The 17,220-nt window shown below is 39.9% G+C and overlaps 1 protein-coding gene across 5 annotated transcripts; it reads right to left on the bottom strand.

The window, feature by feature from the left end:
- LOC128455987 (coiled-coil domain-containing protein 138) lies at positions 1–12,507 on the bottom strand. 5 transcript variants are annotated; one of them, XM_053439984.1, is made up of 15 exons: positions 12,367–12,507; positions 11,889–11,928; positions 11,353–11,467; positions 11,157–11,278; positions 10,654–10,820; positions 10,278–10,415; positions 9,821–9,940; positions 9,313–9,390; positions 9,079–9,189; positions 8,424–8,576; positions 8,178–8,294; positions 6,612–6,807; positions 4,203–4,373; positions 1,720–1,858; positions 1–1,466 (listed from the first exon to the last, which is right to left on the bottom strand). In XM_053439984.1, the coding sequence occupies exons 1-15, from the start codon at positions 12,454–12,456 to the stop codon at positions 1,340–1,342; spliced, it is 1,884 nt and encodes a 627-aa protein (XP_053295959.1). In that variant the 5' UTR covers positions 12,457–12,507; the 3' UTR covers positions 1–1,339. The 5 variants fall into 5 exon arrangements, with proteins under 5 accessions (XP_053295959.1, XP_053295961.1, XP_053295960.1 ...); XM_053439986.1 differs by having other exon boundaries at positions 11,178–11,278; XM_053439985.1 differs by having other exon boundaries at positions 11,353–11,455.
- Between the last annotated feature and the right edge of the window lie 4,713 nt (positions 12,508–17,220).

The raw sequence follows: 17,220 nt of genomic DNA, 5'->3' as shown, positions 1-17,220 counted from the left end.
TAAAAATACTTCTTTATCATCAAGATCTGCAAAAAAATCCTATTAATTTATATAAGCACTTGACAGATGGTTGATTATTTTTTTCATAAAGATCTCTGCTTTGTTTGAAGAGAAATTCACCATTTTTTTGAAAAGCTGAAGTGGATCAATCGTTTTTCTACACCAGGATTGTTTTTGTGCAATCCTGCCAACTAACAAATGCTTTAAAACACATACAATCTATGCAACCAAACTCATTAGGCATAATTTATTTATCAGTACTGATATAAATAACAGATGCATGGGTGAACCCTGTGTAAACTAAAATCAAAAAAAGCTTTTCTTTAGACCCGAGTCTCTACAGAAACTCTATCTAACTCTTTCCCCCCAGAAACAAGCTTTTTCTTGCATCAAATGTTCGTCTTTATAAATTTCGGAATTTATGTGATACCGATGTTTTTTCGGCTTCAGGGTTATATTTTCAAATTCTGCATTCCTGTTCAATTCAAGGGCTTTGCACTTAATAAAATAGTCTACAATAAAAGGGATCCAAAGACACATGATCCAGTAAATCCCAGCCTCTTAGAACCCGGCCCTGAAAAAGGTTTTAGAATTTAACCGGGTTCTGGAATGCAGATCCTCCGGGGCCTTAAAAAGTTAAGTAACCCTTTGTAATCCTGAGTGGTCAAGCACTTCCCATTGGTTTTCTATAAATATATTTTAAATAGCAGCTGTGATTGTTCCAGTCCCCCCAATCTTCCCCATCAACCAATACAACCAGTGTGTCCCATACTGAGGCCATTACTCCCATCAACCCACCCATGCAAACAAATAAGACCTTGATACAAAACATATGCATTTTGGCATTTTTATTTGCAGTCCGATCTTAAATGTTCTTTAGTTCTTTTTTGTTTATTGCCATTAAAAAGCCTCATAGTCACAGGCGCTTCTCCTCTGAGCACATGAGACTCCCATTAAGGCCCCTGAGAAGCATGACACTCATTTTATACAAGTTCTTCCACCACAGAAAACACAAAAACATCAGATTAGCATTCTTGGGACACAGAAAACAAGAGGAGTCACAAAGCGCACAACATACACAACGTTAAAGTACTTTTGACAGACAAGAGAACTTCAAAAACATCGCTACATAAATAAAGAATGTGGGTGTGCGTATGTTATAGAGAGGCACGGAGCGCAGAGGAACTTTACAGTCGGACATAAAGCAATTACTGTTGGGGTGGACTTGAAAGACCGAGCAACGTGTTCAAGAGAATAGAATTTTCTTTAATCTGAGCTTTTAAAGAAACCCTCCACTCCAGCAGATGTGTGTGTGTGTGTGTGTGTGTGTGTGTGTGCGTTATTTAAGGTTGTGGAGAATGGACCTGAGGTTGAGGCAGAGGAAAGTGTCTGTGTGACTGGTTTTGAAATGCAGCTCTTGTATCTGGAGGTGGAGAGAGCTCAGCTCAAACAGACGCCGGTTCTTCCTGGACAAAATGAAACCAAACAACCAGCAGTCAGTCAAAAGACTTCACGTGTCTTCACTCTGTGCTGATAAAATATCCCTATGCACATTGCATAATTACACAAATATAAGTGAGTTACAAGACTTGACAGTAGCTGAAAAGAGTGGAAATAAACTGACAACAAGCTATGCAACATTTTATCGTGTTCAATGGGAAAAATAGACAAGACGCAAACAGCAGCACAACGATGAGTGGTGTGTTTCACTGTTCCTACCTGTCGCTGGAGAGTTTCTGCAGAAGGATAGAAAGCTTATCCAGTGATGGGAGCTCCAGACGAGGGTGTTTCAGGAGCTGGGATGCTGTTCGGAAAAAGTCCTCACAGCTACACGCCTCCAGGAAGGGATTCAGGTAGCCTGCACACAAGCACAGCCAAAGAAGACAGAACTTTTAACAAAACCGTTTTGCTGATGAGCACCACATTTTCGACTTATGTTAAAACTTCTGAAGAGATGGAAGTGGTTAGGTCATACTTTTTAAATTTGCATAGAAATGAAAACTACATGGACACGCAAACAAACCATGAAAAACTTAAACGATCAAACTGAATGAGACAGCGACACAGATGCTGGTCAGAAGGATTCTGGGATTAGTGTATTTGGAAGAGCGTCCATATTGACACTGTTAACTCTGACCTTCCCTTCATCAAACAAAAACCTCACACACAGGGAGATGAAACAGAAGAAGGACATCAGCATCAATCCACACAGATGGAAGCTGCACATTTTTTACATTAATAGGAGCAAATGTCAACCTCATGAATCCTAAAATTAGTCGGTTCTTAATAAACAAACATTTGTTTCTACTAAAGTCACATTCCTGCTCCTTCAAACAAGCAACTCTTCGCTGTTTGAAAGCACGTATGTGGATGAGGGAATACAATCGGAGACACTGAGGCCCTTTTTCTTTGCAGCTCCATGGTACAGCAGTTTTGTTGGCATTAAATCACAGGAGAAGATTGGACGAGGAAGAGGAGGATCAGATTCAGATAAAGGATACGACAGGTAGGATCTGATACAAAGAGAAGGATAAAGAAGGACAGGATAGTTTGGTCCAGGAACAAAATCACGGTGCCCGATAAACGGTGGCATGAGCCCTACTGCTGCCTGGCTCTTTGTTGTTTGTCTTCCTCCCTTTCTCTTCCCATTTCATGCTCTGCTTCCAAATCAATAAGGAAAAATTTTATAAAAAAATGCTCAGCAAGAAAAAGAAAATAACAATACACCAGCTCGCAACTGCATAGAGTGGATGTAATAAAAATTCACACAAAAGTCAAAGCTGTTTACAACCAGCTTGTTTTTTACGGAAAAATTGAAGTAAAAGTTCTGAGGCACAAATAACTTATTTTCCATCTTGTCTTCTGATTTTGATTATTCTGATCTTCTTTTAAATGTGTGCCACAACACATACATTCCTCATGCGTTTCACGATTAATAACATTGGTGCAGGGATAAACAAATAGTAAGAAACGTGAAACTGCAACACTATCAAAACATACAACGGCAAACACATCTTCTCTACTGTGGCGAGCTTGAAAAGAATGGAAATATACACAGAAAGTGGGTCCATATGTGACCATGGAAGTTGAATCCACTGTAAGAAGTTTGGTTAATGTACCCACTGTTTACCATCAGTCAAAGCCAGTAAAACACTGTTACCAGAGAGTGTTCGAGTTGCACTTTGTGCCAATCACACAATGTGTTGTGTACATTTTTTAGTTTGTGACTGAACTTTATACAAGCCGTCAAGTTGTCGCAGTAGGACCACAGGCGTCTTGTCTGTCCGAGTGCTTTGTGTCGAGCTAGGCCTCTTTGTTTTGTTTTATTGGCAATATTCAGGTGTAAGCCTCTCTCCCCCTCTCCCTCGCCCCTTTACCGTCTTCCCTCATTACTGCTTGTAAAACCTAATCATTACCCATTCTTGCTAGACTTACAGTCCCCCTGACATACACAACTATGTATACACGCACAGCTCTGGCCTCAGCCGCCTCTGGTCTACAGCTCTGCTGTGTGTTAGCGTACAGCAGTATTAAATGATATGGTTCATATCCCTGCCAAATACCGCTATACCATGCAAACACACAGCAGCTGCTCTCTCCTCCACGTCCATCTACATCAACTCGTCTTTCAAACAAAAAAAGAGTCCAGAGGTGGTGGACGTCCAAAGTTTTGTGCGCTCAACCTGTAAACTTGCCTGACCAGTGCTTATGATTGATGCTACTGCAGTAAATTTTACATATAACATGTGGTTTTCATAAGAAGAGGAGGGGTGGAGAGACACTTCAGCAGGATCTGGTATTAATCAAAGTAAATAGTGATAGTAAAGACAGTCTATAAATCTGAGTGATTACAGAAGCTTTCAAGGCTTCATCAACCACAGATGATTTTTCAGGCATAGCTCACTGAGTCATTTTAAAAGTGACTCTTGAGGTCACAGGTAAGGTGCTATTGAAGCACTAACTGACTCAGGAAACCACACAGAGCGTTACTGTCACGTAATTGTACCTTCACGTACTGTCAAATTACAGTTCAATTAAACTTGTATATGGTGATGGGACATGGACTAAACTAAAGCAATGGAATTGTTTGTATAAAAGATATTTTGACTTAATTTACAGATAGAGGGAGAAGGTAAATACACATCATCCATCTCTATATACAGTCCATGGTCCTAAACAGCAGTTCCAGGGCACATGCTTACGAGACGGTTCAGTTAGCTGCATCAGGATGTCTATAGGTGTGTGTGAGCCACGGCCCGCCCTCAACACCATGAGTAGCACACACACTCCTCCATAGTGGATGAACAGGCCTCGGCTCTCCTCGGATGTCAGCTCGCTGTGGAGGCTGTCCAGAGCCTGGGCCAACACGTCAGCTGCAGACAGGATGAAGAGAAACATATTATCATAAAGAGATTCTTGATTCTGTTTTACATTAAATGTAAGAGTCATTTTCCTCTTGCAATGGCAATATAGTCTTTCAGCAGACACAGATTGGGACTTCAAGATAAATGATGAAATAATTCCAGGGAGACAAATCTTATATTGGTCATATATACTGTATTCTTATTGTTGTGTCTGCTCAGAACAGGAAATTACTCCCCCACCGATCCTTACACATCTTTACCCAACTAACAATCTGGTCATAATGCCTGTCATTCTTCTGCTGTTCACTTTAAGTCCAAAATCCATCACACCCGTCGAAATCAAACATATGATCTGCGATCAAATCAAATAATCCTGAGAATTAGACGTGTGAGATTTATACCAGCTGACATGAGAGAATATATTTCTATTGGATAATACTCCCACATATACGAAGGGTAAGAATTATCTCACTATTATAACTAATCTGGTTTCACATCAATCCAGACAAGGGTAGAAAGCCAACCTGGTGAGCAGATGGACAGAAAATCGTTTTATATGGCGACATAGTGAGGGAGCCCAAAGCATCAGTAGCAGATGTAAGGTCAGTTTCGAGGAGAGTTCCCGAACTACATCAGGAAATGGAGGCTGCATCCACTGTGTGTGCCCTGAGTTTTATAGAGTCGGGGGTCAGGGGGCAGAGGAAATGTAGCTAGAAGCTCGACATCCCTTTTTAATTAAAATGAGCTTTGCAATGCAACCGATTGAGATGTTTCACACTTTCCAAACTTGTAAACACTCAGAGCATGCCACATCTCATCCTGTTTAAAATGTAATTATGAGATGATCATCTAAGCAACGGCCTCACTCATACATGTGTTGCCTTTTCTGTGCAACGTAGCTCCACCACTCGTTTCCCTGTGGTTACAAACCAAAGCACTAAAATAACTGACATTTTAACCTGAAGCTGGTGCCTGAAAGTTAAGAATAATGAAGGTTATTATAATTTATCCTTTGGAGAATGTGAATGTCTATACCCTGTTTACCTTCATTCAATACATTTGAAAACACCTAATTTAATTTAATTTATTATGCTTCTACAACCGGCCCACTTAATTTTAGGAAATCTTGACCACTGGGTTTTGAGGTACATATTTTGGGTATTGTATTGTGGCGCCCAATATGGGTGGAAAATACTTTGGTTGGCTTATTCCCAGCAAAGGCCTTCAGATGTCTACCATGGTTTGTGATGATTGGGCAAATTCTCAAAAGAGTTATGGTTAAGACAGACAAGTGCAGTGAAGCACTTTTCAGCTGCAGCTGCCTCTTCACCCTCAAATTTTATTAACACCACCAAGGAAATTTTAATTGAAACGAGAAGTTTACACAGCACTGCAAGTGAGTGTGATAACAACAAGGCCCTGTCTGCGGCTTCACACCTACACACCTACACACCTACACAGGTGGGGTGCTAACATAGTAAGATGTGATAAGTGTTAACAGATGTACTGCTCATATTTTCAAGGTCCAAGTTAAATTAAACCAACCACATCTTCACCTGCAACTAATTTACTTCAAATCAGCTTTTTGACTCATAGAGATATTGCTACACGTGTGTTTACCGTTTGCTGAGATATAAATAACTTGAAACCCATAATATTTCATCATCTTCCCATTAACAAGAGCAGGATATCACATTCAGTTTTTTTCTAGTATCTAAATTAAAACCAAAGTCTAGAGCTCTATAATATAATTTATAACTGTTGTTTCTGTTGACTAATGTCCGCTCGGTTTTGATTAAAATTCAGTCAGTGATACCAACCCTGCTCTAGTTTTTTCATCAGGCACAAATTTCAGCATATCCCAAGTGCAAATCTATCATGTGTGGAAATTCAGATTCCATCTCAAAGCTATGGTAACAGAAAACTGATCATTTCAATAAGTCAAATCATTTGCGGTTTCCTGAAATGTGGGGATTTATTGCTCTTCTTACATTATTTATTGTTTTGATTACCAATATAATGAAACATTGTTGGGTTTTGGACTCCTGGATGGACAAAACAAGCTATTATGTGGATGGGAGAGTGCCAGTGATATATTTCCTTGAAAATAATAGTTATATTCTTTGCTGATTCATTAGTTTAATTTCTAACGTACCATCTTACTGAAACTCACAACTTGACACCCATTTATTTTTCCAAATATAATGCCAAAGATACAATATGTACAAGTGTGTTCAGTAATTATACCTTGTGTGACGGTGCGGAGGATAATGAGGGTGGAGAGGATACGCGTGTGTCGACAGGTGCTCCTGTAGAGGGGACAGTTCCTGAGCGGTCCAGCAGTCACACTGCAGGACTTGGGCAGGTCTGGATCTTGCAACACAGGAGTTGACTTCGACACTTCCTCTCCTATCCGTCGCAGAGTGGCAGAGAGGGCTACATGCTGTGTGAAATACACATGTATTGGTTAAAACACATAACAGTCCAAAATATGGATATGACTATAATCAGCTTCTTCAAAGTCTGTATAAAAAAAGACAAGGTCTGCCTGTCAGGGAGCCAGCAGCTAATAAATCAATGCATTGAGATACAGCTACCATCAAAGATGTGTGTATTCCCAAAGAACTGGAGAGATGGTGCTTTTTCAAACTCACTACATGTCGCTGACTACCATAAGAGTTTAAATAACATCTTCCTTCCTCCATTTATGTATTGTGGCCCCAATAGTGGTTGGTTTTTGTCTTAAAAGTGAACACATATTGCATTAATAAGGGAGCATGTGATTCCGGTTAAACATCAAGCATGTCACTGAGCAGATATGACATGGCCTGACAAACAAACACAGAGGGGCGAGCCTCCCTGCAGCAGAGGGCTGGAGCCGGGGACTGGAGCTCGGGAGCTGGAGGGGAGAGCAGAAGTGGTCCAGAGCTGACGGATGGAGCCTGGCCCATAGCTGGAAATAAGAGTTTAGATAGGGAGCTAATGGGGGATATGGGCTGGAGGGTGTTATACTGGTTTGAATAAGATGGAGATTGCAGCAAGTTATCAAGCCAATTAAGTAGTATCAGAGTGATGTTGTCCTGTCACCCGTCACCCCTTCAACCAGCAATGGCTGATGCACAGTATCTGTTATGGGGGGGCTGGGGGGGCCTCTAGCCATGTGGCCGTATAATGGAGCACGACACAAATCCTCATTGAAGCCATAACACAGGAACAGCCTGTTCTAGTGCAGACTCTGGTTCAAAGCACAGACACAGGCAGGGGACTTCAGATAGCCGCGCCTCTCGACGGAACACAAGATGGGACTCGACAGGATCTCCAGCCGACGATAGACTGGATATCCCCTGCTAGGAGTGCATGTGTGCTCCTCTCTGTGTCGAGGGAAAACTGTGTGTCATGTCTGGTTTCTGTGGTAGGATGTTGTGAAAGAGAACCAGCAGCTTTTCTGTACAGTTACTTTTACCTGCTGTAAGAACCAAACAACACAACTAAGAAAGAATCATGTATTAAGAAAGAGGTTGGATGTTGCTCTCCAGCAAAGCAAACTAGGATATGTCTGACACATTTACACATAGTGGTTAATGTATATGTTAATAAATTCTCCCTTTTAAATAAAACTAAATTTAAGTTTTAATGTATAAAATCACATTTTACTAGTCAGCCCGGTAATGGTATGTAAACAAGTTTAGTTTGACAGTATTTGAGAAAAAATAACAAAATGAAAATACATAGGAAATCTCATGGTGTCATGTTTTATTGTTGCTTTAATCATCCTGTAGCTAGTTTTACCCTCTGAAATAATAATATCCTTACTTGTGTGCTGTTGTTCATGTGTCTCAAGGCCCAGTGGATGAGGCGGAGAAGGTTGAGGAGAAGGTCAGGTTCGGTCAAAGATGTGTGATGAAGCTGATCTGCTAATAATGGCAGCACCTGAGCGAACAAAGAAAACTTCTCATTATGACTGCAATAAAACTTTTTGGGGATCATGACAGCATAGGTGACTGATGAGAGTTGTAACAAAATTCAATGATCAGAGTGAAGCTGGAATGAAGGCGCCACCTTGAGGCATCTGTCATTGAGCACAGCCTCCGGAGGCAGACACTGCCCGACACCTTTCCCTTCATTTCCTGCTACTGATGAGAACGTCTGTCTGTCAAGGACCCAGTCCAATAAAAGTGCCAGGAGCTTTAGTGAGGTGGGACTGGAGCTGCCCTAAAGGTAGGAGAATCAAATAAAGGGTTAAAACATTATTGCCAAATTTGTCATCTGCAACCTTCTCTCACTATTTATAGTTCAGTCATAGGACATGCAGGCGTATTATGTGAATATTTCATGCTGGAGCCTAAAGGTGGTCATTGCTGTGAAAACCACGGTCGTTGAAAGTTTAACTCAATCAGTGTTCTCTGAAGAAAGAAGGGGAAAACGATGTTTAAATGAAAAATGCATCGATATTCAGCAGAATATTCATCTTCATTAAAAAGTTATAATAAAATCATAAACTGTGATTTATCATGCAGCTAAAAGGGGTGGAGTGTGGAGATATTGAGGAAACATTTTCCAGTCTGAATATGTGTCCTAGTGCCTCTAGAATGCAGAACGTCCAGTGGTTTACCAATGAACGCATTAAAAATCAAATGAAGCAATGAAGCAACAACTGGGGCAAATGTTGCTGATACTTAGAACATTTAACTGAAACACACACACGATAAAATACCTTGATGCTGGGTCTTCCAGAGGCAGCTGCTCTCTCCTTTTTGGATGATTTAATACTCTGGATGCTCTCTTTCTGACACCCTCTTGATGCTATGCCGTGTTCATATTTCCTCTGAAAAATGAATTGGTCAATTAATGTATGAAAGATCATCTGTTTTCACTTTTAACCAAACATTTGTGTTCGTATATGCCATCAAACTGGGTTTAACCTGTTAAATGGTTGATATGTTGTTACCTGAAGGTTCTCAAGTCGAGCCTGCACCCTCTTGGACTGACTCTCCAACTTCTTATTCTGTTCACTGATCTCATTCAGCTGTTGATATAAAAACAGTGAATATCAAAAGGTCATGAAAAACCAAGGGATATAAGATCAATTATTATATTTCCTAACAAATTAGCTGTTGAAGCAGAGACTTTTCGATCAAAAGCAACAAGTTACTTCTAAGTTCCAAAGGACACAAAAACGTAATTAAACAAGAGCAAACCCAGTGACCCTAAATCAATGCAATGTTAATTTGATCATTTTTTATTTGTGAAGCACTTCAGAGAATGAATCAATGAGCAAAGATATTATTATTACTGTCACTACTCAACATCCAAACGCAAGAGGTTTATGTTGTAGTGCCCTCTAGTGGTCCAAATACTGAAATAGCTTGGTATGATCTTTGTTCTCCATCCCTCTATGTAATGAATATTTGACCAGTGTATTCAATTATTACAGATGCAATATCAACACTTCTGACCTGTTTCTTCATGTTGTCATTCAACTCCTTGATGGTGTCAAAGCTGGATTTGAGCCTCTTGTTCTCTTTGCTCCTCTCTCGAAGAAGATCCTGCAGCTGGCTGAGCTCCTGCTGGTGTTTCTGATAACATGTCAGGCTAGATTAGGTTGTTTGGTCTTCATGGAAACAACTCTGGGGTTCAATTAGACTAATAAACATTGTCTAGAGCATCAGTTGGATTATTTCTTTCATTGGTTAGTTTATACCTGCAACCCCAATTTACGGTTAGATTTGGCTTTGAAGCAGTGTGTTGTTCAAAGTCATCTTTTCACATCACATGTGAAAAGAAATATGTTTGTGTTTGGAGACAATAGAATTACTTCCTCAAGGAGACATGGGAACAATGTGTGGTTAAAGAAATAAAAAAATCTTCCCTTGTGTTAAATGTGACAGGATTGAGTCGTTGTGTCTGTCTGACCTCCTCTACAGCCAGTATGCGAGAATGGAGCAGCTCTTCCATTCCAGCCAGCCTCCCAAAAGCCTCCTCCTGTTGTTTCAGCCTTCCTTCTCGTTCATGCAGCTCCCTCTCCCACTGCTGCTGGCCGTGTCGCTCTGCCTGTAAACACACAGGCACTTTTAACTATCATTTATATACAACATTCCCTCTCTAACACAAACTGAACCTGATATATCACTGAATACCAGCATGGGGAACAAAATGGAGAGAAAGAAACACACAAGAACTGTTGTATCATAACATTCTCTGCCTCTGAGTTTGTGTGTAACGCTGGATACATATCTTTAAGTGTCATCTGGTGCCAAATCAGTAAACTTACACCTAGTTGATCGCTCACCTTTAGCTGTTCATAGATGGCCATCATTTCCTGATAAACCTTTACTTGTACCACAGATGAGGAGCAGCATGAGTCAGGGAAATGGTTGATTGGTCTCTGCAACTCTCGGTCTGGCTCAGTTTCATGGGACCCAGGGCTATTATCCAGACAGGATGGAAGGGTCACATCTGGACAAATAGAGGTAAAGTAGAGTCCAAGGATTGCCAATTATCTTCTGCATTTATAAAGAGAAGGACTGGGAAGAACAGTTTGAAATTTCTACAATAATAGGAAAGTAAGAAATTGAATTGCAAGAACTCGTCTAAGGAAATTCAAGCACAAATCCCTTGAGGGTTTTTTTTTTATATGCAAGACCTCATCAAGTCAAGGAAAGTCATTAATTTTAAATAATTTCCTGCAGGAAATTATTTTATCAGCTGCTCCTTTGAGTTTGCTTTAAAAGTGGCCAGTTATCATTTACATTTGATTTTACCAAAGAAAGCACAAACAGTCATGACCATTACCCTGCTCTGAAACACACTCACCTGTCTCTGTGAACAGCTGAGAGTCCTGTAGTGGGGCAGCTGCAAAGTCCTCACTTAGGTCCTCATTACTCCCATGCAGACTATTATCATCGCTACCAAACCTGAGAAAAGACATCTCACCAGTCACAAACATGTACAGTTGTGATTTATAGCACTGTAAAGTGAAAAAACTTACTGTTCAGGGTGGTTGGTAACTGCTTTGAACAGCTCATTTAAAGCTTTGCTGTAGCATTTCAACTCCTTACTTTGTTGTCTGGGTCGGTGGGACAAGATGAGCCCTTGTATTGCTTCTAAAAGAATCAACACGAAGCTATGTTAGACATATGAGGACTTTTTTCATGACAGTTTTTTTTATGTATTTTGTATTATCTTGTAAATGGCAAAGATGGTAATGTGTTGATTTAAATGTGTTTATTGTACAGATAAAGCATCCATCAATCCAATTAGACCTCAATAAATGGTAAATTGAATCCACGTTATTGAATGTGCAAATTAGAAGACGTGTCATCACCTTTCAACTGCCTGACACCAAAATCTTAATCCAGTAAATGTAACTGGTTTGGTTTTGGTTCATAAGGGGACTGGTGAAAATGCTCTGGACTGAATCCCACTCTAGTTATGAATATGACAGAGTGTGCATAATGATGGAGACTGAATCCAGAACCCTTCAGGTCAAGGCAACATGTGAAGGGTCATGTGTGGTTCACGTACCATCACTGGTTCCTGAGGGAATGTCTTCTGAAGGTGGCAACTAAAACAAAAACACATGAATATATCAATATATACAGATCAATATATAAACATGAATCAAGGATGGACTTTTATGTCGTATCTATAAACATAGCTGATAGAAGACAAATTCAACTTTTAAAAAGGTTGTTTTGGCTCAAGAGGGCATAAACAACAACTACCTAGCAAATTTGCACAAATTAGGGTTTTTCACAGTTATCAAAGAACAGGAGCTGGTGAGTTAACTAGGTTAACGGTGGCAGTAACTATTTTCTTTGTTTTCTTCAAGTCTCGTGTCGTTTTGTTTATACTTGGTAAGCTAACGTAAAAGTAAACACACGTCACAAGCTCGACAGTGTTAGCACGCTAGCATTGTTTTGGTGACAGTAATCTCACTGACGTGTTGTTTTATTCACTGTAACCACGGAGGTGTCTCGTTTCTGATCGTTAAAGCTCAAACCTGTTTCCTCTTCTTCTCCAGATATTTCTGTTTGAGCTTCTCCACAGTTTCTGCTACATCCGCCTCAGTGTCTCTAACCTGCTGGTTCATAGTTACCGCTGCTACAACTTCCTCAGACTTGATTAGCTGCACGTTCAGCTGCCTGCGCTGTCACCTAACCTCAAAGCGAAGCAGACCTGCGGTGGGGAATTTCAGAATAAATCGTCTTTTATAATTATGTGCCCACTCGTCGGATACGTGACATGATTTATTTTGAAATTCTCATCATCGTATTTCCGTTATGGCTTGTAAGCGACTTTGTGTGTGCGTGTTCGTGTCTGTGCGTGTGTGAGTGCGTGTTAATAGCATCTTTCACAGCACGAGTAGCGCCATCTAGCGGGGTAGCAGGACATAGATGCCATCTCTGTATCATTGATTAGAAACAAAAAGCAAACCTGTACTTTTTTTCATTTATTTATTTAATGGTTTTTTATTTTTTCCAACTTCAACATGAGTCAATATGCATAAGAAGGAATAGGGGGGGGGAAAGCAAACAGTCAGAAAAATACAAAAACAAATATAACCACTATCCTTTCCCTCTCTTATGATGCTTTTATGCACCATATACCTTTATATGATGTTGGATCCTGATCATGGATGGTGGTAATGGATCATGATTGTGGTGATGGATCACGGTGAAATCGATTTAAACTGTTTTACCAAGGTATTCAAATAATTCCTTCAGTTTCTCCTCCCTGAAATATTACATAGCTTACTTGTTTCTATTTTAATTTAAATTTTTTAACTGTCGTTATTGTATTGGGAAGTCAATGAAGCCCTTTGTTCTATTGCATTCTCATTTCCATATGATTTGGCTGTGACCTCCATCTCATGTCGGGCTGCATTCATTATTTGTATCCTTCTAAAATGTTGGGAGTTAAACTCTATAGGTCTCCCTACATTTCTAACACAGGCTTTTAATAGGGTTATAATCAGGTATCAGCATATTATCAGTCAACATGTCAAAGTGTCAAAAGTGAGACGATTAACCTCAAGAAGCTATATTGCATTTTAGAAGAAAGAGACTATCAAGGTTTTCAGAAGCTCTATTAAGCATATAAATGTGCACATTTGATCTCATTTCAGTTTTTAATGTCCCTGAGGCGTACTGGGTTTTTCTGAGGCTGATGGATGGATGGTCTATTCCACTCAGACACAGTGTAGTTTCACCAATGAGCCAGCAGGCGTCAGTGCCTCATCAGAGATAACAGCATCCCACTGAGAAGGCCCAAGTGACCCCTCAAAACCTGAGGGGTCGTGTCGTAAACGGTCTGTGTTTGAAAGCATATCAAGAGAAAAGGATTGCACTAAAATGACTGTGATAACAAATATCCCCCAAGAGACAATTAAGTCTGAGTCTAAATATACTGTAAAGTGCTTCATACAGTACAGCAAAAAGCATACAGCTCAAAGTATTCTAGGCCCCTTGAACCGCTGATATCCATTCAAAGAAATACCTTTAAAAATGTTTGGGAATAATTTAATTTCTAGTTTTAGAACATTCTGATGACACAGTTATGAATGGTAGGATACAGTAATGCAAACTCGCTGTCTGCGCACTAAACAAAATCCAAAGATCCATTCAGTGGAGCTACAGAAAAATACATTAGAGTCCATCTGTGTTTAGGGTATCCACAGATTAACCTCGCTGCACCCCGAGTCCCTCACGAGCCGCTAGCGTAGCATTTAGCCATTACGTCCGGGCAGGCGGTGCTAAGTTTCAGCCAGACTTGAATGACCTACAACTAGGCTTTCACGATTAATGCCCCGTCTCTCTGTTTGGCTAATTAGCAGCCAGCACCATTAACACACTTCCTCATGTTCCATCACTTTGTCCCTGCAGGGTATCACTGACACCGAGAGAAATCAGCCGACAAACATATTAACAAGTGATCTTGATTCAGGAGCTGTTTGCTTTGTCCACTTTGAAAGGAAATTACACACATTTTATTTTAATTTTTAATACAAGTTGTTCATTTAGTGCTGTTCTATCAATTAGTGCCAAAAAGAGACAATATTGGACACATTGGTGGAGTGTGTGCAGAGGATAATCATGATCAGGTCATATGTTAACGTAGAGGGTTATATTCCTAGTCCAGATTAAAGTTATAGGCTTATTAGTCAATGGAAAGTCCCCACTGATACAGCAGTAGCCACCTTTGTATTTTCGATTATGAAATCCTCCTGCCTGTGATCACTCTGGTGGTTCTCTGCAGCCAAATACCAAACTAAAACAACACTCAGGGTCGGAGAGAGTCAGTGGAGATATTCCTAAAGGGCAAACATGGCTATTTTGACTCTACGCTCCAGCTATGTCTCTGTTGTCACATATTGCAATTTGATGAAAAGCAATATAACTGCAAATAATGGTAGGATAAGATAATTGGGTTTGATTCCCACTGAGCAGTGGGATGCTTATATCAAGTATAATCCTCCTCTTTATTGTAGCAGAGTTTATGGACCCCTGAGGCCGCTGTATCTCACACGCAGCTGTTTGTGTACTGTAAGTGTTTGTGTAGAAACTGTTACAGACAACACTAACGGGATGTGGCCGGCAGTTACCGTCCCCCCCCCCCCAGGTTTATTTTCTTTTTGACAAACACGTGAGCCTTCCCATGGGACCACAACTAGACAAAAGCAATCAACGCCTATCATTGAATTAACAGCATATTGCTATGTTGTAACGCAAAAGCAATTATCCCCTGTTTCATGACACAAATCCATGCACGTACTAATGCATGCACTCTCACACTCAATTAAAGAGGCGGTGGCAGTTCTCTGCAGTAGAAAAAAAAAAAAGATTGCTTTTCAATTGGCATGACTCTTTGAGTCCACAGAGCAGTATTATGTATGCTAATGCAAGCTGTAAAGATGGATCTGGGGTTCAGGGGGAGCCCCCGAGCAATTACACAGTCTCAGACCCAGGACAAGACACTGTGTCCCTCGGTATGGGGGTTGAACTTTAACGGGCTTTTCCATATATTAAAAATATATTTGAAACATTTTCGGAATTAGCCTGTAAAAATGTGTAGCCTAATAGATAACGCAGGGTTGCATCAATAGGGGGCAATCATGGATTCTGCATTTGGAATGAGGCTCTTTCATCTGTGATTATCCATATTCACGTTTTCCCAGATTTCATTCATTTCAGAGCAATAATCACTGAGGACTGGAGGATGAACTGCAGTGGTTTGATCAGAGGAACTTTGGCACATTATCTCCGATTGATACTTAGACTTTTATCACTTCAGCTTATACAATGAACAATGTCACAGCAAATATTTAATACCTGTAAAAAATGTAAAATAAAATGATACATGCTACATGATACAATGGGTCTGTTATTCAAATGAAAGTAACAGAGATAACATTGTTGTGTTCATATATAGGTTAGATTTTATGGTTGCACTCTTTCCATTTTATGGACAATGAACATATTGTTTGTATCCCTTGTTTACGATCTGTTTAAAATGAACCAGCATTATGGTTGTCCAGTTCCACACTGTAGATTAGTAGTTGGATCTATTCATGCAATCAGCATTACCACCAGAGCCCTGCAGGATTTATTCTCATAATAACTTCTGCTGTTTAAGAGCCCGTAATTGCTTTGTCAGGTTATATTTATTAGATTAATTTCTAAAGATTTAATCGATGCATGAATATTTTAATGTTTACCCCTCACACACTGTACAAGACCTTTGGGGCCTCTGGAAACTGGGAGGAGGAGTAAAGTAAATCCACTTTGCGGGAAGCCCCCTTAGAAGTTACTTTTCTTTTTTTTATGGAAATCTACGAAAATGTTGTAATTATTCAAAGGCTCCGGAGTTTCATCAGACTTTTAGATTAGTCTAATTATTCTGCTGAAACACAAATGAGATTCACTGATTATAGTAAAGAGGGTGAGAGTTCCACTTGAATAAACGTGGTGGAGCGATTAGAAAGTATTCTGTTCTGGTGCGCTTGCCTTTTGTTGTTCTACATTTGGTCTGAAATGATCTGATGCCCTGTTCTGTCCGTGAGGGAATATTCTCTCTTTGGACTCAAACCCAGTGTTAAGAGAAAATGTGATGATTCACAAGCTGTCGATATGGAACACAATACAGAGTTGTGATCGGGTTCAGGGATGAAGTGAAATAACCACTGACAGAGTTGCTTGTGACCTGACAAATATGGTGGGCTCTGATCGGAACAGGTCAATGTTCTGTACAAGTCAACTTGACAGTGTGTCAGAGATAGACATCCTCTCTGAGAAGCTTGTTTGTATATAATCAGTTTTATTGATGCTAATGTAACTTTAATGTGAAATGTGCTTTTCATAAAAAATGTCTCACAACCTTTCTCTGTTTTAGTTGCCAGAGATTCACATGTATTTGGCTAAATGATTCCTGTGTGTGTGTGTGTGTGTGTGTGTGTGTGTGTGTGTGTGTGTTCTTGTTAGTGAAAACTGTTAGTAAGAGAGGATGTGGAGTAAGAGAAATGTTTTTCTTACATCTATGAGTAGAGCAGAGTCTTAGAGAAGAGTAGAGGTTCTCTCCCCCTACAACAAAGAACATTTTCCAAGGGAATGTACGTTCTTTTGAGAATTTGGACATTGCCCATTTTATTACACTTCTACCTCGTTAGGGGAAAGAAGAAAGAAGGATATTAGACATCTATTGAATATGGAAACTTTTAAAGCATCCCCTGCCCCCCTAAATCAGCTGAAGAGGTATGTCCAGATAAAGACCATTATGCCTTTTAAATTGGTCTCATTAGATGAAGATTACACAAAAAAGTAGAAAATTGTATTTAATTCTAGAGAAATATAAATTTTAT

This window comes from Pleuronectes platessa, chromosome 14, assembly GCF_947347685.1.
Source record: "Pleuronectes platessa chromosome 14, fPlePla1.1, whole genome shotgun sequence".
Taxonomy (NCBI): domain Eukaryota; kingdom Metazoa; phylum Chordata; class Actinopteri; order Pleuronectiformes; family Pleuronectidae; genus Pleuronectes; species Pleuronectes platessa.
Note: the sequence above shows the minus strand (reverse complement) of the source record. Positions and strands in the feature narration are given on the sequence as shown.